The 20,187-nt window shown below is 44.5% G+C and overlaps 1 protein-coding gene across 1 annotated transcript; it reads left to right on the top strand.

The window, feature by feature from the left end:
• The first annotated feature begins 1,736 nt into the window (after positions 1 to 1,736).
• PPP1R36 (protein phosphatase 1, regulatory subunit 36) lies at positions 1,737 to 19,885 on the top strand. The gene is made up of 12 exons (XM_010294883.1): positions 1,737 to 1,880; positions 3,409 to 3,473; positions 4,671 to 4,751; positions 5,449 to 5,570; positions 5,693 to 5,759; positions 6,678 to 6,776; positions 10,406 to 10,546; positions 16,404 to 16,443; positions 17,802 to 17,998; positions 18,086 to 18,274; positions 19,522 to 19,577; positions 19,689 to 19,885. Exons 1-12 carry the CDS (start codon positions 1,737 to 1,739, stop codon positions 19,883 to 19,885), a joined length of 1,398 nt encoding a protein of 465 aa, XP_010293185.1.
• The last annotated feature ends 302 nt before the right edge of the window (positions 19,886 to 20,187 follow it).

A 20,187-nucleotide genomic window follows, 5' to 3' on the forward strand; every position in this document is an offset into this window, starting at 1 on the left:
CACTCTCCACAACCCCCTTCCAGATTTTTTTCATTTTCCCCCAGTTACCTGTCTGCGGCACTGATTCCCAGGGCTCCCCTGCCTGCCTAGCCAGCTCTGTCTTTAGCTCTCAGTCCCAGTCTTTACATTCGCAGGTTTTCTCCCTGTAGGTGGTTCTCGCTCTTAGTTTCTTCCCATCTTTAATCTGGGCTTTTTGTGCCTATTTGCTCCCAACTCTAGTACAGCCGAAGGCTTGTCTCCCCTGCACCACGCACGCTAACACAGGTGGCCCTGACTATCTGCAACACGTTCTTTAGTTTTCCCAGTTCTTTTGGTGCAACTTTTACTGGTGCCGAGGTGGGTCAATGGTCTCCTGAGGCTGACGACAGCCCCACCCTATAGAAATGAGTCAATGAGCTATCAGTTCCATACCTCCCACTTTCCCGTGATGGGGAACCGATTTCTATAGTGCTGCCTGGCTGCCATGGGTGAGATTTGAGGTCATTCCCAAACCTGCTTCTCTCATCCTCTTAAATATGTAACTTGGCTGCCAAGTCATGGATATGTACTTGGCAGCCTGCAATAGCAACTGGAAACACAACGTACACAATATGATTGTCCAAAAAAAAAAAAAAAAAAAGAGTTGGCTGTAGAGAACGGAGCCAGAGCTGAATTTTCAGGCTGATGTGAGATTCTTGCTTAGCTATCCATGAACTGATTGTGTTTGCATGGATAAACCTTTACAGAGTACCTACAGGAGGAAAGATGCAGTGTTTGGAAGGCTACTGAAATGGGGGGAAGTTAGGGACAGGTTGTTTTATGGAAATTTTCTTTCCCCGCGTTTTATTGTCCATGTATTCTTTCATGTGGTCATGAACATCTCAGTGCTGCTTTCAGTATTTTCCCTAGTTATAAACTTTTGCAAAAACGAATGATGCCATCTTTAAGAGGTGAAAGCATAGGGAATGTTCCTTCTGACTTAATGAACTGAGCTGTCTAAAAGTCTTAGGTCAGGTATTTTCATCTCTTCAAAGTACATACTGGCCTAGTGCAGCTGTACTAGCAAAATTTTCCTAGATTGTGGCTGGTTTTCACCTTATAGCTGACCTGATCTATTGAGGGGTGTGGTCCTCCCCGTCCCCTTATCTTTACCTGCAGCTCTGCTGGCCCTTCTCTGACTGCACCATGAACTGATGTAAAATGCTAACTTAACAGAAAGCTTCTTGTTTATTTTTTCTGGATTACTATTTTTGACAGTTTAGGGAGCTGCCTTGCTGTGGGGACAGAGAAGATAAAGAATCAACACAAAGATAAATGATGGGAAAACTTTGATGGCAGCGAGAATGCCTCTTCCATCAACAACTAGCTATTAGACTGGCTTAGCTGTAACGCAAAACCTCACCCTTCATGGGGACTTGATTTCTATTGGCAAAAAGGGCTATTGTCTATGTAACTTGTACCAATTTTGGGTGTGATCTAAGCAGTACCAGTTATACACGACACTGTTCCACTGTGAATGACTAGTATGAGAGATTTTCTGCTCGCAAAAACAGTGCTTCACAACATCCCAAAGCTCAAAACCCCCCTCTCAAAATCATGCTCTTGAGTGACCTGCCCTCACCTACGGGAATTCTGTCCAGGGGCAACCTGCAAATCTCGAGCTGATGGCTCACACAGGAGCTAGGCCACGTCTCAGGAGGCTTGTGACCTGATAGATATACTTTTACATCTTGTAAAGTCCCAAGCTAAAGTAAAGTATGTTGAAGAGTCCGAGCGCTATACAGACATCGGTGCCTGTAACAGAGGGACCGGGTGCAGCTGCCTCCAGTGCTGCCAGTCCTGGGCCAGCAACCAGGAAAAGCCCTGTGGCTCCCGACCGCCAGAGAACACGGCAAGCCCACGTGAGTGGCTGCGGAGATGTTATTGCATGGAAAACACTTAATTTGACTAAAATTTGACTTTAATTGGACTAAAACATTACCCAGGGAAGCTGTTCAGCAGAGCAGAAGGAGCAGAGCACACAGACCACGAGTCCACAGCACAGCTGGAGGGGGATTCGTGTGCTGGGATCCGCGGTTCCTTGGGGACAGCAGGCTGTCACCAGGATACTGCCGCAAACAGTGCCTGCCTCGACCCGGTGCTGCGGGCAGTGCCCCAGGCCAGCGCCATGCTGTCTGTGAGTCTCCTCACCTTTCCCAGCTCCATCTTGTTGCTGCTGTTCATGTTTGCCTCTGCAGCAGGTCCCGGGGGCCACGGGAGGCCCCATGGGGTGGGCAGGGACCCGTCCCACGGCCCCAGCCAGGAGCAGGGTGGCCGGGGACAGTCATTCAGCTATTCGTATCAGTGAGAAGCAGCTGAGATGTATTTTGAAGACACAGGAGTGGTATTTTCTCCTTCCTGGGATGTGTTGGTAGGCCTTGCTCTGCCATACTACCACCTTCTCTATTTTTCTGTTTTCCTTTCATGGCTCATAATCCCTTGTGTGTAACACAAAGGCAGAGCATTTGCATGGCCTTTTTCTTCTGTAAACCAGTATTAGAAAGCTGGAACCGAAGTAGAACAGACAAGTTGAAATAACCACTTTTTGTCAAAGGTAATCCTTTGACATGGTTTCCTAATGCTCATCTCTGGTCTAACCGTCGCACGGGCTGCTGGCGTGTCCCGTATGCAGCGCTCTGCTGCCAAATTAGATTGAGCAAGAATTTGTGAGAGCCTTGTGGCTGGCTGAATGGTACCTGACAAAAAGTCATAGAAAGCCTTGAAGTTTTACTCGGTTTAGATTTGTAGGCAGAAGGATGTCAGCAATAAGAGCAATTTTGCTTTAGAGATGACCTGCAAATAATGGTTAAGGATTTCTAAGTCTCTCTTGTTAATTAAGAAAGGACTAGTAGAACTTATTTGTTTCCAGGGGATTTTTTGTTATGGGTTTTTAAAAAATATATAGATACTGTAAAATGCTGTTACTAGTATTTTTGTCCAGTGTCCCCTGAAGGGTGTACCTGGTGTTTATTTAAAGTTCTCAGAGTATCAGGAAAGTGCATAACATACTCAATTTTTAAACAAAGGCTTCCTTTTTCCTGATACTTAGTCTCTACAATTACATAAATATTATTTTAAAAACCCAAATAAAAGCAATGTGGTGTTTAATGCATGGCTCCGTTTGACTTCTCAGTCTTTATTGAGTCACTGGCAATCAAAGAACTGATGTTCCTTAGCAATCTTTCAATTATTTATTCATAACCTGAAAGACATAAAAAAGGACAGATACTGTTCAAATAACTCACACACAGACGACAGCTGAGTGAAAAGCAGACCGAAGAAAGACAGAAAGTGGCCTGTATGCACAGTGCTTGCATTATAAATACTTTTTTGGACTGAGAACTTGAGCATAGATTTATGACATGTACTCTATATGCTGTTTTCTTGCAGACGATAAAACTAACTCCAGGCATGTGGTACTGGAAAGATGATACTAACACACTTGAATTTGCAAGGTAAAAGAATGATGTTTGGTTTCAAATTATGCAGGTTTAGGCTTTGATACAGCAGTACCAAGTAAGGTAAAGTCAGATTCTAATATTGTTTTGCCTGAACACCAACTGCAGGACAACTTTTTTTAATTACTTTTTATTTTGATTGAGACTGGAGCTCCTTAACGGTTGCTCTGTGGCATTTATTGCATCATGTTAATGGAGAAAATCAGAAATATGCATGTACTCCACACTGTTCTCAAGCTGAACCCACCACAGAGGGACGGCTAAAAGCGTGTGGTGAGTCCTGCCACGTGTCAGAACTGTGCACCGTGCACTGGAGCAGCAGTGCTGGACGCAAGGGCCAAATGCCACCCCAGGTGTCTATAGGTGGAGATCCGCAGACTGATGTTCCCTGTTGCTGGTGTTACGTATGACCCTGTGCAATGGTGAGCACCAGAGGACTGCAGACCTTTAGGGAAACCACAGCTTTGCAGGGGACAAAGTGCATGTAGCTGTGCTGTGAATTTCTGTGGCAGTTGTGAACTAATCCACTTTATCATTTAAACTATTGGGGGAAAAAAAACCCCAACACCCAAACTATATCCCTCCTGGTCTCTTCACAAGTGCAGGGCAGGGAGCGCGGCAGAGCGTGGTGGCGGTGCGTCAGTCACACGTTCCCTGCTGCTGCCTCCCTGCCCCGCCGGGCATTTTCCAAGGCTTCGTCATGGTGGAGCCAGGCTGCTCACCTCCCTGTGGCCACATGGCTACTGCAGGTGCCTTTCATGGTCTCTGTCTCAGCTGCTCCAGCCAACTTCTCTGCTGGCTTTGGGAACGCTGCTGACTCTGCCCAGTAGCTCTCCAGGGAGAGGAGTAAGCTCCTGTCTTCAGCAATCCCAGAGAAAAGCTCTGGAACTGAGCAGTTTACATTTAAAATCTTCTTAAAGCCACTTGCGACACTGATCGCTCGAAGTGTTTACATGGTGCAGTGCGTACGGTGGCAGCAGGCAGAGCAGGAAGCCCTGGGGAAGCCCCTTTACTCTTTGCTTCTGTGTTCTCGAAAGCCATGTCTCACGTGGGCCTCACCACATCCCAGATGTTTTCTTAGTGTCAGTTAGAGGCCAAAATAGATATGCCTTTGTATCATGGGATGTTGACCTCTTTGCACTGCTGCTAGTAATTTAAATTCATACTACTGCATGCTTATACCCTCTATTTCAGCTCCAGTCCAGCAGCTGAGGAAAAACTTAAGGAAGGAGGAAATACTCCCTTTCAGGAAATGCATGTCAAGACATTAAAGAGGTATTTCCATTTGACTAGCCTAGCTCAAAAAGACACAAGATCCTTTGGGTGGGAATATTTTCATCCATTGTCTCAGGATCATGCCTGAACAAAACACGTGAAGCAGGAAGCCAGCTGTCATTTCAACAGCATGGATGAGTGGTCTGAACATAAAAACAGAGCCAGACATGCCTGGTGTTCAATGCTAGCTCAGGCACTAGCCTGGTACGACTTTGGTAAAGTCATTCAGCATCTTTGTTGCTGTTTCCAGATAGCTCAGAATGAGGTAATAATTCTCATCTACCCTAAAGAGTATTGTGAGGTAATTAATTCATCTGTGTAAGGCACTTCAAAGATTAAAGTATTATTATTATTATTAATTTTATAAATCCACAACATGGTATAGCTGACTTTCATCCATTACTTAAAACGTCTTTGATCTAAATAATATAGTCACAATTTATTATATTAGCAACTAAAAGAGCAACTCCAGACGCAACCTTAGAGGTGAAATGTCCTATTTTTCTCAACATCCCCAGCCTGTTTTGTGGTTATAATAGTTGAAAGTTAGTTCAGGATACCTGCCAAACACATTTCACTGCCTGTCCCTTTGAAACTGAGAGCAATGAACAGAGTACATACCAGGTAGATAATCTTAATGTTCTCAGACTGGAATTAACACTGTGTCCTTAAATGTTATGTATTGGTCAACCACTAGCATCTTCCAAGATGATTGCAGTGCAACACTCCCTGAAAGAAGGCTGGCTGACACAGAAGGAAAATTGCATAGGCTGTCAAAGTGGGTACAACATGAATATGTGACGTTGGATGATGTAAAATGTGAGTAATTGCTGGTATTTCGTTATCAGCAACACATTGCCCAGACAAGTTAGAAAGCAATTGCTACTAACACTAGCAATTTTTTTGAGGTGATACTGTTTTTTTCCTCTGTGTGTTTTCAGATGCTGCTTTGCTTTTGAAAGAAGCAAATGAGTCACTTCACATGCTATCATTTGCCACAGTTATGAGGTATGTCATTTAGAGTTTGTTTCAAGAATTGTGTGTGTGTAGTTGGTAGTGGAGGGACGAGGATGTATGAGAAGTAGAATATGAAATATCAGAGGTTTAAAATCTCTCACCTGTAAGGTTCAGTGGGAAACAATACCAAATGCATATTGTCCTCAACATGTGCAGAGAAATAATCCTATCACCTGTTTGAAAGCCTTCCACACTGTTACCTAAAGGAAGCCAAGAACTTGGGCCTAAATATCTGAAGGTTGTTATCCATTTTACTCTAAGTTAAACTCCATGTTAGCCAGCGCGTCCACAACACTGCGTGCACCACGAGTGCTAACGCGACTGGGCATCCGGGCTGCCTTCCTGTGCTGCTGCTGTTCCCGTCAGAGCTACAGGGATCGTTGTTTGCTGCTGTCACATACCAGCATTACTTCTCAATAGGCCAAAAGCGAGGTGGCAGCAGGCAGAGCATTATATCTCAGAGGCATATCCCTGAGATCACCAGGGCCATACACGGGCTGCATTGCCTTTGACTTAGGAATGTATCTGTAGACCTTGTTGAGCCTTAGCCATACTTCTCCTTTCAGAAGGAGAGACGTGTCCGAGTTGTCCCGCTTTTCCTTTGAATGTGAATGCCACTCTTCCAGCATGTTCAGTGCAGAAAACATGCTTCTTGGAAGTATGTCTGGTAATATCCAATTCAATCCACTCTTCAGTGTGTTGTTGGACTCTGTTAGTGATTCTCTAAAAGCCTTCAAAGTCTTAGGGTGGGGTGGAGTGCTTGCCACGAGTAGGTCTCAGCCATATAGCTAATATTTGGTATAATGCAGGCTCTTGAGCAGAGACTTTGTTCTTTTTCATAGTGGTCTGATGGTGTCTATATCTGCAAATCTGCAGACTTCACAGTGACCTTTTCTACCTTCTGTTTAGGAATGAGAAGCTAGATGAGTTCCTCATGGCCCTGCTCTTCTACCTGTCTTTTTACCTGGAAAAAATTGCCTTGGAAAAGAAATGCAGAACCTTGATTTCGTAAGTACAAGACTTCAGGGATGTAAGTACACAGAGCTTGCCCCAGAAAATCTGGGATCACAGGGCAGTCTTTCGTGTCAGAATCAGTGGGATTCTGCGTATGAGGAAGGACTGCTTGCTGTACTGGCCCAGTCTATATATAGAATACCAGGGAGAAAAAACCCTTGGTATCACTGCTTATATCTCCTGTCCCCTTGTCCTCTGCGCTCTCCAGGACATAGGCCCCTCTGACTATGTAGAGAGATAGATTTTCTGGGAGGGTTTGAACTCTGCTTTGCCCCAGCCTTGCCCTGAGCTCTGTGCACTGTTGTTCATGTAGCATGGCATCACCATAGTCTCCCTTTCAAAACGGTGGCTGGATCCAGTCCTGCTGCAATGGGGTCACCAAATAATTTGGGTCCTCAAGGTAATGCTGCAATTTTAATAAATCATTACTACTACCACCAACGTTAAATCTATGTGAGTGCCCTAGATGGAATTACCATCCCTTAATGCCATTTCCCAGTAATAACATTAGCATCCAGTCATTTCTGCTTGCAATACAGAGCAGCAAATAGTTGCAACTGAGTCTGCTGGGTGTTAATTTGTGCTGTGGGTCACATTGCTTTAAGACTTCATTTCTAAATACTTTGCAAAGCAGGTTCAGATGACTCTTACGTGCTAGAAACATGTTACAACGTGAGGAATATATGCTAGGAAAGCAGTTCCCAAGTAAGGGTGTGTGACCACGCTTGCTACCTTGCAGAGTGGAAGTGGGGATGCCAGGGGAATAGTTTAGGAGCTGCTGTGTTAGAGGGTTATATGCCTTAGGAGAAAGCATTGCAGAGTTACAAACCATGATTGTAAGAAACTTCAATGACTTTCTGGAGTCTATAATAGTCTCTGAGAATTGATTGACCATTTTCTTAAAACACTTAATGATTACTTACTTCATAATTCATGAAGCCTTCATATAAAGAGGGGCTGATTTATCTGGAGTGAAGAAAAGACTGTTGGAGGATTACTGGCTTTAAGGAATTGATTTGTTCTACATCCATAGATTGACAGGTTTTTCTTTCATTGTGCAAGGAATAATTCATGACTAAAGAAAACCATCAGCGTCATTTCATATACAAAGGCTGTAGGTTCAGTTGAGGTGCTCTGGGCTGCAGTTTACAAAAGGATCCCCCGCTCTTGGCTGGTAAAGGACAAGGAGGCGACTCCATGTGTGTACTGCCTCTCCGCTTCTACAATACTGTTTTAATTAGATTCATTACCTCCCCTGAAGGGAAGTGGCTTGCTTGTCAGGATTAACTGCATGCAGTGTTAACTTCAGAGAAGCTTAAAGAAGAGACACTTACCATGCAGAAGCAGGAATTCAGGATATTGATCTACTGAAGTATAAATACAAGGAAGGAAAATAAAATGACAAAAGGCAATTTTAGGTCCTATTTAATGTTGAAGTTCATCCTTAATTGTTTTAGCATCTTAGCTGACTTGGAGGAACAGGGAGATTATGAATCACAGTGTGAAGAGCTTTCTGGTATTGCACCTTTTTACCCTGTTCAAGACCTCTCATGTACTATATTTCAAATCAAATGTAGCAAGGACTGTCTTTTACCTTCTGTGGAGTAAAGTTCTGTAATGGTCTTCCACTAGGAAGTAGTGGGGGCAGGCAAGAAAATGACTTTTTTTCTGAAGGTGGAGCTCCATGAGCTTGTGAAAGGGATTTTATAACCACATAATAGAATCATAATGACATAAAATTACACTTGTGATAAGAATCCTTGGGTTTGTGATACGCTGATGTGTTTGAGAGAATGTGAAAGAAGATTGCATAGCCATTTGTTTTCCTATATCTATCCCACATAAATCCCATGCTCAGGGCTGTTGCTAGTGGCCTGCTCAGGAAGGAAACTCCCACCCCCTTCCTCCTAGATATAATTTAGTTTCAGAGGCTTTTTTCTTTCCTACGTAGTACTGGCTATGTGCCACAAATAGAGACAGACTGGAGGCAAGACATGGCAGTACCATTTCATGCTTCTTGTTAGTGATACCTATAATTTGCTCCCAGTTAAACTGACAGACAGATTACTTGGAGACAAGGCTTGGTGACCCACCTAGTCCTTTGTCAGCGCAATGTCCCTATATGACAGACACATCCAATGGCTGTGCAGTCCTCAAGCTGCTCTTCTTGTAGACCCTGTGTGATAACCCAGTAACACACAAACCAGTGCTGGTTATTCCTGCTCCTAGTTGGTGTGTTTTAGGTTTCCTGTCATTTGGGCTGCCTATGTGAGATGCCTAACTCATCTGTTGGGTCTGCTTTTGTCCACAAGGAGCCAGGCCTGATGGTCTGAATAGATCCTCAACTGTCTTGAACCTAGACCATGTAGAAGTATCAGTGTCCACAGTGCCTCAAGAGAACATCTAAGACCATCCTGGCTTCAGAAGTTATTGCTTCTGTGCATTAAACTTTTTTTGGAAGAGAAAGTATTGGAATAGGTTCCTATCAGAGAAAGTCAGGATGAATCTGAACATCTTTGACTTGTGACTTTGTCTTTTGTTGGTGCCATGCTGATCCTTCGTAAATCCAAGCTGAGGCTTTCCTGGCTTTTTCTAGGTTCAGGAAGATCTTGTAACTAACTTCAAAAACGGCCAACCAGTTTTCCAGAGCAGCGGGCATGAGGCATTCCTCCACTGTGGACAGCTTGGGAGTGTTCACCTCTGAAATATGTGACTCTAAGAACAAAAACTCACCACCGGTAGATGAGACATGAATGGAACAAGGGCTATTATTTCTGCCCTGCATTTTCTTTCCCCTTTATTTTCTGTCTGTTTCTGCTTCCAACCCTTTCATGTCTTTTGGGGAAAATCTGCTGAATTTTATTAGCAATTATCATTGAGAAACACAGAGTAATTGTCCTAATTTATTAGAGGTGGGTTGTGTAGGAAGCTTTAGAGCTGGAGGCCATCAGGGATAGGACAGATAAAACCAACTCTCCTGAGTGTGAAAGGAGGCTGGTAACTTTTGGGCCGGCAAACTCCAGGCACCGGCAGACAGTCGGGTGGATTATAGGGGAAGCAGAGGAAATAGAAAGCTCTTTGGTTTGGCATTTCCTTAGTGTTTGATCTGAATTGGTCTAAAATACAGGCTTGTGGTGTCAGCCGTTCCTGCTTAGAGGCGGTCCCAGAAGCGCTTCGTGTGCCTTTTTGAAGAGGAGTAAGTGCTGTCTCTGAATGAGCCAGACCCACTGCTCCAGGCCGGCCGGTGACCGAGCCTGTGCCTGGAGATATCTAAGTGCACCTCCAGGGCTTTTATGCAGTCTGCAGAAAGGGTTCATAAGCTATGCAGGATCAAAGACAGCAACCTGACAGGCTGTGAGCATGCAGGTTATATGTTGTGTGGGGCAAGCAAGACTGTCTGGGCCCAAGCCCCAAGCCTCCTGGCCCCACCGGCATTGCCAAGCTCTGCTGGAAGAGTCTGAACCCAGCTGTGCTACAGAGGGGACCTTGATGGTGGTGTCATGCAGCTCATTGGTTTATGGGCCTGAAAACCACACTTACTTCTCAGGAACAGTCACTCTTTCTAGCGTCTTCTGTCCAGAGCACCTTCCCTGAAAAGTTTTTTCCGTTTTTGTTTTGAACAGGACTATGATATTTTTAGAGAAGAAAGAAATGGACGATGTGTTGTCAAAGTTAGCGGTGGCCAGGATTCACCTTGCCAAGGTGTACTGTAACCTTATTCTCAAACGAGGCATGGCATGGCAGCATCACATGCCTGGTGGAAAGTAAGTCAATCCCTTCTGGGGACTCTTGCTATGTCAAGGGCCGCAGCAGCCCAGGGACAGGGTCTCTGTTGAGTGACACAAGTGAATGCCTAAAGTAATAAATGTCTCGTTAGCCAAGGAGTCACAGAGGGCTAAGGGATCACAACACAGAGAAGTGTCCTGATCTCTCTGTAGCTCTGTCTCATCTCATAACCGACTCCAAAAGTGTTTCCGGTGAGCTGTTGCCAACTGATTTGGCCACAATGAGCAGCAGAGCTCTGGATACCAGACTGGAAAACTCTACCCCCTGGTATGCAGAAATGTTGCTAGGTATACAGAGCAGGAAACTTTAATGGGTTCAACATGAAAGTCAGCAGGGCAAGAATCAGTGCCAGCCCTGGATCTTACCCCTGCCACTTCTACTTAACTAAATCTTGAAAGCAAATGGTTATGTACCTGCTGGTTGCCACTGATCCCTGCATGAATTTCCTCTTATGCCAAGTCTAAGATAGCATAAGTCTAGTAAGTGAAGGAGGCCATGTTCCTGAAGGGCAGCAGGTGAAGGGAGTAGAGACAAGAAGAAGTTTTGCTTAGGCATTGAAAGTGTAGTACTCCTACCTCTGAATGGGGAAGATGGTGCATGGCTTTTTCGGAGTGGTAGAGACCAACTGCTCTTGAGATGTGATGGTCCCAGCAGTGAACTGAAAGGGGAGAGAAACCCATAGTGGGGATTAAAAAAGAAACTGAGGAAGGCAGGAGAGGATGGGAGGGTGTTTTAGAAGGCAGAGAAACCAAAGGAATGATGAGGATGAGAAAAGGGGAGTTTTAAGAGGTGATGAAGGCATTGTGGTTTCACCCTGGCCGGCAACTAAGCACCACAAAAAATGGTTAGTGGAAGGAGAACGTAATGACAGAGAGATCATGCACTATGCTAGTATTAGGGACTCTTTCCTCAACCATGTATGTTCCTGCACAATGTTTCCCTTCCCTGGCAGTAGAAAGGAGCTGGCAGTCCCCACCAAGCCCCCCAGTCCCATGGGATCTTCTCAGAGCAGTTTCAGGCAAATTTTTTCAGTCAGTTGGTATGAAACTGCTGCCAGTCCCCCAGAGGAGTCACAAACATTCACCTGCCTTCCTGCAACACAGCTCCGGGCAACTTTGCTCTTGGCTGGGGTGGGACAACCTGGGTTTCCTTCTAATCAAGAGGAGAAGGTAACTCGTGAAATGGTGAAGTCAAAGAGGAGCTGAAATCGCTGTCCCAACAGGGCTTTCATTTTAGTATGCCCCATCCCACAAGGTGCTGGACCCTGAGAATTAAGAATGTGTTCCCTCTGTATCCTGGCACATCTGCATTTCACCAGGCACTCCTGGGAGCTGCCTTCTCTGCCAAATCCCTGCTTCCAGATTCCCATTGAGCAGAGGCATCCTCTTAACCTTCTCACTGGTTGGACAGGGAGGCTCATGACAGAATTTCATTATTTCTGTTGGGTGGCCCTAATGTCTGCAATTTATGAGATTCAGTTGGAGGAACTTATTGCAGAAAGTAACTTGAATCCAAGAACTGGATGCAGCTGGATGAAAGACCCTGTTGTATATCCAGCTAGTTAGCTCTGCTACCTCTTCACTCACTCGTATTGTCTGGTGGATGGGAATGTGCAGAATGGAGGCAAGCAGGAGGTCTAGTGGCAAAAAACCACCAGCATGGGAGTGAGAGCAGAGAGCTGAAACAAGAAACTCTGTTCTTTAATATTTTGATCATGGTGGGGGTTAGAGGCTGGCATTGGGTTGGGATGTTGGTGTCCAGGCTGTGAAAACACAAAAGCTAGAAAAGAGCTGTGTCTTAAAGCCTTCATGATATAAGGTGATGTATGAATCATAGAATAGTTTGGGTTGGAAGGGACCTTTAAAGGTCATCTAGTCCAACCCCCCTGCAATGAGCAGGGACGTCTTCAACTAGAGCAGGTTGCTCAGAGCCCCGTCCAACCTGACCTGGAATGTTTCCAGGGATGGGGCATCTATCACCTCTCTGGGCAACCTGGGCCAGTGTTTCACCCTCATTGTACAAAATTTCTTCCTTTTATCTAGTTGAAATCTACCCTCTTTTAGTTTAAAACCATTACCCCTTGTCCTATCACAACAGGCCCTGCTAAAAAGTCTGTCCCTATCTTTCTTATAAGTCCCCTTTAAGTACTGGAAGGCTGCAATAAGGTCTCCCCGGAGCCTTCTCTTCTTCCGGCTGAACAACCTCAACTCTCTCAGTCTGTCCTCACAGGAGAGGTGTTCCACTGAAGAGAGACTTCACTGAGTTACTCATAGCAGGGTGGTGGTAGCTGATTACAGCTGACTTCAGAATTAGGCTAATGCTGAGCATGTTATAATATATGGCACTTCCCATACCATACTGCAATTATATAAACATAATCTTTTCCAGGCTGACTCAGTTTAGCCTTAAATGTTATCTGGATCCTCCCAGACCATTAGATGAATTGCCAAGAACAAGAGCTAAGGGACAGAACTGATTAACACTCTTAATTATAAAAGATGGATAGGAATTTTTTGAGCGCATACGTTTTTGGATGGGAAAGGTCTTTGTCAAAATAGAAACTGTGGGAAGGGTTACTTTTGATGATTTTTTTAACTTGAAAAATGTTTAGATTAAAAAACTGAGAAACTATTGATAATGTACCACCCCCAGTTTTACTATATTTTCTTATAGCCCAACTGTGGGTTCATGATGGTGTTGAAGCTTCTGCTTTTCACTCTAATTCACCATAGCAACATTTTAATGAAATCTTATATTAAGTTGGTAAACTGCATTCCCTTCCAGATCTGCCAAATGTTTATGTGTTCATATGAAATCATTTATTCTTCATGTAAAGGTTTCCTCTGAAAGTTTAAAAAGGGAGGCTTAGGTGGGGAACATCTTCATTTTAACAATTTACATGATTTGTAAAATACAGCATTAAAATCCAATCTTGATACTATCCCAGACTGGAATTTGAGAGAGTTCTTCCAGACCTGTTATTTGTTTGTGTTAGCTTTAGTCCTTTTGTGCCTCCAACGCTGAGGAAGGAATAGGTGTGTCTGGCTTTCTCCTTTTAAGTTGATGGGGGTTGTGCAACCTTTTTGTGGTGCCAGTTTCCTTATGGGCATTTGTCATAATGGGAAAAATACAGAGTGTTCCCAAGGCTGCATGCATCAATGGCACAAACGCAGTCGAGCCAGCCCTTACTGATCCTTGAAGCTGGCTTGATCCATGGTCAGTTAGTCACAGCGGTGGTGGAGGGAGCACCAGAAGCATTTCTTCCCCATGTGCCTCTATGCACAACAGTAGTTCCTGTAGATGTCTGAAGTCACTATCATCTTGCATCCAAACCCCACGCTTACTGCCTTGTCTGCCCTTGACGGTACTGTCCTCTTTTACGCATGAACTCATCCCGTTTCCCTGACAGCTATGAGAAATCAATATTACTGTATTTCTAGAGGGCATGATGTTCTTTTCTCACTCATTCACATTTCTTACAAGTCCCATCCTGAATCTTGTTGCAAGTTTGATGTTTTCCTGACCGTTTCTGTATTTTCCTAGGTAATTAGCAACTGTGCCCTAGACACGGGAGGTGCCTCCTAGTTCAACACTTATTTTAGGAAACTTTACTTCAAGCAGGTCTCTTAGCTTAATACCTCACCTGAGGGAAGAAGGCACTGGGAGAAAGAAGGGTGGAGACCCCTGTCCTTATTTGACTGTAATTATTAGCGTTATTTTCTGTTGCTTACCTAGGTTTCTCTGCTAAACTAGGGACTAGTTCTAAGACACTGCGTAAGCTGTGTAATGTTAAAAGGTGAAGCTGGGTTTCATATTTAGGTTTAATAAGATGGGGTCACTTTAGGTTTCTTTGCTCTGGTATTCTGAAGACAGAATACTGTGCTTTACCAGAATTAATAAGGAATCACAAGCATCAGCTTTGTTCTGGGAGTTCTGCTTTGGCAAATGGCCATGCCATGCTTGCAGAGTCAAGCTTCTTTTCCCCTGCACAAAATGTAAAGTGTCAGCAGGATTATGGCTGGTGGGACCAAGGTAGGGAGATACATGGTCTTCTTGATCAAAAAATCAATAAATAAAAGTCAGAAGATGGTAAATAGAGCTATAGGACTGAAAGGTATTATCTTCACGGTCTGCTCTACATTGATGTTTCTGGGGTGACAGTAGCTGCGGATGCCCTAGATGTATGGAACACTTGATGTTATCAGGAAGACAAGGGACATGTCAGGAGTGGGTGAGTTGATGCAGAGACACTTTTCTGTGCATCTGGCAGGACCAAGCCAGGTCTCTGGGGAACTGTAGGCTAGCAGGGAAAATTTGCTTTCATTTCCATGAGACTGAGTTGTGCCATCTCCAGGAGAATTGAATGGCTGCTGGAATGTGTGCATCACCCTCTGCTTTAATGGCCATTTCCATGATGGACAGTCATTTGGCTTTGTGTGAGAATCCCAGGGTTCAAGTTGGTGGTGAGAGCATCTCTCAGGCTTTCACTGGGCAAATTGTTGCTTCTTTAACAAAGTCCCTTTGTCAACCTGCCAGTTGACACGCCCGAGGAACAGGATGCCATCCAGAGGGACCTGGACAAGCTCAAGAAGTGGATCTGTGTGAACCTCATGAGGTTCAACAAGGCCAAGTGGAAGGTCCTGCTCATGGGTCGGGGCAACGCATAGTATCAATACAGGCTGGGGGATGAAGGGATTGAGAGCAGCCCTGCCAAGAAGGATTTGGGGGTACTGGTGGATGAAAAGCTGCACGTGAGCCGGCAATGTGTGCTTGCAGCCCAGAAGGCCAACTGTACCCTGGGCTGCATCCAAAGCAGCATGGCCAGCAGGTTGAGGGAGATGAGTGGGTCCAGAGGAGGCCACAGCAATGATCAGAGGGATGGAACACCTCTCCTCTGAGGACAGGCTGAGAAAGTTGGGATTGTTCAGCCTGGAGAACAGAAGGCTCTGGGCAGACCTTATTGCAGCCTTCCAGTACTTAAAGGGGGGCTTGGAAGAAAGATGGGGATGGGGGGGCCTAAAAAGGCAGTTGTGATAGGACAAGGGGTAATGGTTTTAAACTAGAAGAGGGCAGATTTAGAGTAGATAAAATGAAGAAATTTTGTACAACGAGGGTGGTTAAACACTGGCACAAGTTTCCCAGAGAGTTGGTAGATGCCTCATCGCTGGAAACATTCCAGGTCAGGTTGGACGGGGCCCTGAGCAACCTGCTCTAGTTGAAGCTGTCCCTGCTCATTGCAGGGGGTTGGGCTAGATGACCTGTAAAGGTCTCTTCCACCCCAAACTATTCTATGATTTTATGATTATATGATTCTATGATTCTTGGGTATATTTTACAGTTCTTGGAGATATATCAGGCATTTCCTTCCTGGTTTTCAAGTTTATTGTTTCAGCATTGGCCTGGCTTTGTGCCCCCAGTAACTCTGCTCATTGCTCTTCCAGTGATATCAGGAAGAGTTTTTTTATTGACTTCAGTGGGAACTGGATTAGATCAGTGCTGACCACTTTTGAGAGGCCCATGCAGAGAGCTCCGTCTAGATAGCATAGCAGGGGAGCCTTGTCTGCTCATCACATCCAGCTTTGTTCTCTGTCAGATTTAATTAACTGAGCCATACAATATTTTGCATTTTCTCCTTCTGAGGCAATGCAGAACTCCTGCCTTTCTCTTGGACAGTGGGTCTCCGCATGCTAGTAATGAGGATCTACCAGCAACAACTTTATTGCCCTGGTGAAATGCCAGCTTGGCATAGCCCCATGAGTCATATTCAATGCTCTCTCCAGAGAACTGAAAGGACAACTGCTGCTATTAATTTTTTGCTCTTGTTCACTGCCTTAGGAGAAAAACATCATTGCAGAAAGATCGGGGCTTCTTTGAGGTAAGAAAGACACAAAGATATACAGAGAGTGTGACTGAGCCCAGAGCATGTTCCTCCCTTGCACATCCAAATGCTCCTTTCATGTTTGGTTTCCCCAGTAGCTTTCTTGTAAGACAGAATACCTAAAATAAAATTTTACCTCTAGGGCCTAGATGTCCCTGTAAAATACCATCTCTTTGCCCTTCAGCCAAGCCTTTTCCCCTTGGAGCCCTCAGTTGAGGAGTTTCAATCCCTCTGTGGCTCTCAGTCCTCAGGCAGTTCCCACCACAGCCTGAGGTCCCTCTGGGAAGTCTGGTCTATAAGTTTCTTCTCATCATTGGCCTCACAGTTTCATCTCTGTAGGTAAGAAATTTTACAGCCTTCTTTTATTTCCATTGCCCTTGGCCTCATCATTGGCCTCACAGTTTCATCTCTGTAGGTAAGAAATTTTACAGCCTTCTTTTATTTCCATTGTCCTTGGTGACATTTCTAGATGCCAATAAGCTCTTCTGGCCTGCAACATACAGCTCGATCAGCTATTTATGAGACTCACTATGCGGCAGGGCTTCAGCAAATTAATGCAAAACAGCTGCCCCCAAATTACACTTTGTACTTCATAAACTGGGAAGCCTTTCCTTGAAAGAGGGTAACTATGGAGTCAATTCCAAGGATACACAGCAGTCCCAACGATGCCATCTTTTAAAGAACAGACTTAGTAGAGATTCGTTTTTTTGGGATTTGATTCAGCTTGTGCTAGGGATCACAAATGTTAAATAAGAGTGAAAAGTGAGATTTTGTTTTTTTAATCAGCAACGAGACGTAGGGGTGAGATGTGATGAGTTCATTTTTGGTAGTAATATTTTCTGTGATCATAATGCTGTCATTCGGGGTGGGAATTTTCTTGTCTACCTGCAGCTGCCCAAACAATAGCTGTCCAGTCAGACCATGCCCTTCGGCTGTCTTGACAGTCAATGCAGAAAAGAGAAGCTCAGCCAGAGGGTGAATTGTTGCCTCTTGAGATAGACGCATGTGATAGGAACCCCCACAGAATGACTCATCCCATCAGTCTCTTTCCATTGATTATTGAGGGAAACTGGGTGGTGATCTCAGGTTGTCTTCTTAGTTTCTAGCAGCAGGACTAAGCCAAACTGGTCAGAGTTGAGCAAGATGAAATTCATCTGAGGGAACTCTTGTTTCTAGCCGCATCTGCCTGCATACCTTTAAAAACTCAGTCCTTTCAAATCTTCACCAATGCATGGTAAAGTTTGATGCCAAATGGTTGCAGGCATTTTAGTGGAGTCATGCCAGCCTGCACTCTGGGATGCAGTGGGACTCTGGGCCTTTTCCCAGTGAAAAGGGGACCTGTGTTTTCAATTTAGGGCTTCTACAACTTCTGCAGCTATGTGGCTTGGCTTGTGTTCAGACGGAAGCACTTCCAAGTGATTCGGGAAGAAATCGGCAGGCTTCTTTGCTCCAACATGTTCAATCCCGCCTTAAGAGACAGGAGCAATGCTGACTTGCAGAAAGCAGGAGACCGGACTGCTGATGCAGATACAGTGCGGTTGCCATATCTGAGGTAGACATTTGACACATTGGTGAGTCCTTAGGGAACCTGCCTTGTCTGAATACACTGAGTTAACACCTGCATTTGTTTTCTTTCAAGAAAAGTCCATGCCAAGCATCATTCCATAAACAGCATGGTTCACCAGCGCTCACCAGTGCTCAGGACGCTGCTGCCCTTACCAAAAGACAGTGCTCAATATCGCTCCCAGAACCACTTCTGCCGGGGCAGAGACCCTCAACCCTGCAGATGTGATGGACTGCCGGACTTCTCAGAATTGTTCACTACCAAGTAAGGGGCTATTTCTCTGCATGAACAGATTTGGTAGTGCTATGAGGAAGGATAGCGGACAGCTAGCTCTTCCTCATCAGGAGAGAGGCCATTGGACTGAGGACTTGGTCTACACGGGAGTTAGAAAGGGACAGGACTATAGGCAAGACAGGCATAGGTGAGCCTGAAACTTGCAGATGTAGTACTCTTGGTTAACTGATGGCAAAGCAGCTACTGTCCATTGCAGTGCTTTGTTAAGACTCAAAAGTTTTCTGGGGAAAGGGAATATGCTTTAACATAAATTTGAACAGAAATTAATCAAAACCTCTCAAAATCAAAATGGGATGTTTTTTTTTTCCCCTCTTATGATTCACTGATTTCTTATTTCTTCTTGGCTGTTACTTTTTAATAGTGTTCTGATCAGACATTACTGATGTATTTTATTCTGACAAAGTAATTTTGTTACTACATTGTACTTTTAAAATATAATTTCAATTGTAATAAAAATAGAACCAACATTTTCAAGCCTGAGTACGCCATATGAGAGAATTCCATTCTCCATCCAGCCATGGTTAGCAGAAGCATTTCTACAGTACTTTTTAATGTGATAACTCATGTAAACAGGACCACCGTAAATCAGTTTTGCTCTGTTGAAGTGTATCTAAGGCCCCCTGTAAGACTTTCCCACATAATCTTTTTTTTTTGGCCTGGAAATTAGAATTTGAGAATTGCCTTAATTTGTCTAGATCTTGCAGAGTTCTGTCAATCCAATGAATGCTACAGCACTGTACATACAAAATCTTTGGTCATATCTACAACACACGACCAGCAAGTCTGGTATTTCTTGAGAGTGTGAAATTTGCTACAAATGCACATGTAATTGTTTTGTGCATGCTTTGGAAGCTGGGTGCATCCTGAGCATCTTGGCTTTATAGCATATGCATAGAGTCATGTAATTCCTATGCAGTAGGGCCAACCTTTCCAGGAAGAGCTGAGCTTCACTTGGATGTGTGCAATTCATGTTGTGTGCATGCACACTCTAGACAGAAACATGATGTGGTGTGCAGGTGCTGAGGGTACAAGAATGGTTATTTGTTTTCCCCTGGGGGAGAGCCGATAGTCTCTGCATAATGTGTCATGCACAGTCCAGGTAAAGGAGGCAAGGTTCCTTCCTCGTTTACCTAGGAAACAGCACAAATCTGTCCCCCTTTCTCCTGTTTTCCTTTGCTTCGTTGTGTCAAGCAGACTAACATGATGTTTTCTAACAGGGTGGGCATCATTGGGGCGCATTGTAGTGAGTTGAAATCTTTTATGACCATGCCTGATGGGCCAATGGAGGAAGAAGAGGAGGAGAAAGAGGAGGAGGAGAAAGAGGAGGAGGAGGAGGACAAGGAGGAGGAAGAGGAAAAGGAAGAACAAGAACAAGAACAAGAACAAGAACAAGAACAAGAACAAGAACAAGAACAAGAACAAGAACAAGAACAAGAACAAGGAAGAATAACAAGTGTTTTCTCCATCCTGACAAATTACCTCAGTTTGCCACCTCTGAGAAGCCGCCGGAACAGGCTTGGCAGTCGGAGCACCGTCCTCACAAGAGCAATGGCAGAAGGCGACTGTAATCAGAGTAACTAGCAGAAGTGGTATCTTCTCATGTTGAGTGGCATGGTTTCACATTGCTAAGTAAATCACTTTGAAATTGCAGCTTAAGAAGCCTAACTCATTTGTCAGAGGTGGGGTAGTTTAGCACACAAGGGCCTGGACTGGGTGACTGGACTGTAATTCCTGGTTCTGTCACTAACTATTTTTCCTTGATCTGAATGCCTTCGTTGCACCATTTCGAAGAAGATTATTTTACTGACTTCATTTGGGAAGTGCTTTGACACCTGCAGATGAATATGATTCTTGATTTTAATGTCAACCCTCTTTTTCTAAAG

Source organism: Phaethon lepturus, unplaced genomic scaffold (assembly GCF_000687285.1).
Source record: "Phaethon lepturus isolate BGI_N335 unplaced genomic scaffold, ASM68728v1 scaffold23899, whole genome shotgun sequence".
NCBI classification, from domain to species: Eukaryota; Metazoa; Chordata; class Aves; order Phaethontiformes; family Phaethontidae; genus Phaethon; species Phaethon lepturus.

Coding starts and splice junctions, on each gene's coding strand:
- PPP1R36 (XM_010294883.1), top strand. CDS start 1,737: ATGTTGAAGAGTCCGAGCGCTATACAGACATCGGTGCCTGTAACAGAG. Junction 18,275..19,521: donor TCAGAATTGTTCACTACCAA/GTAAGGGGCTAT, acceptor GTTTTCTAACAG/GGTGGGCATCATTGGGGCGC. Junction 19,578..19,688: donor ATCTTTTATGACCATGCCTG/ATGGGCCAATGG, acceptor AAGAACAAGAAC/AAGAACAAGAACAAGAACAA.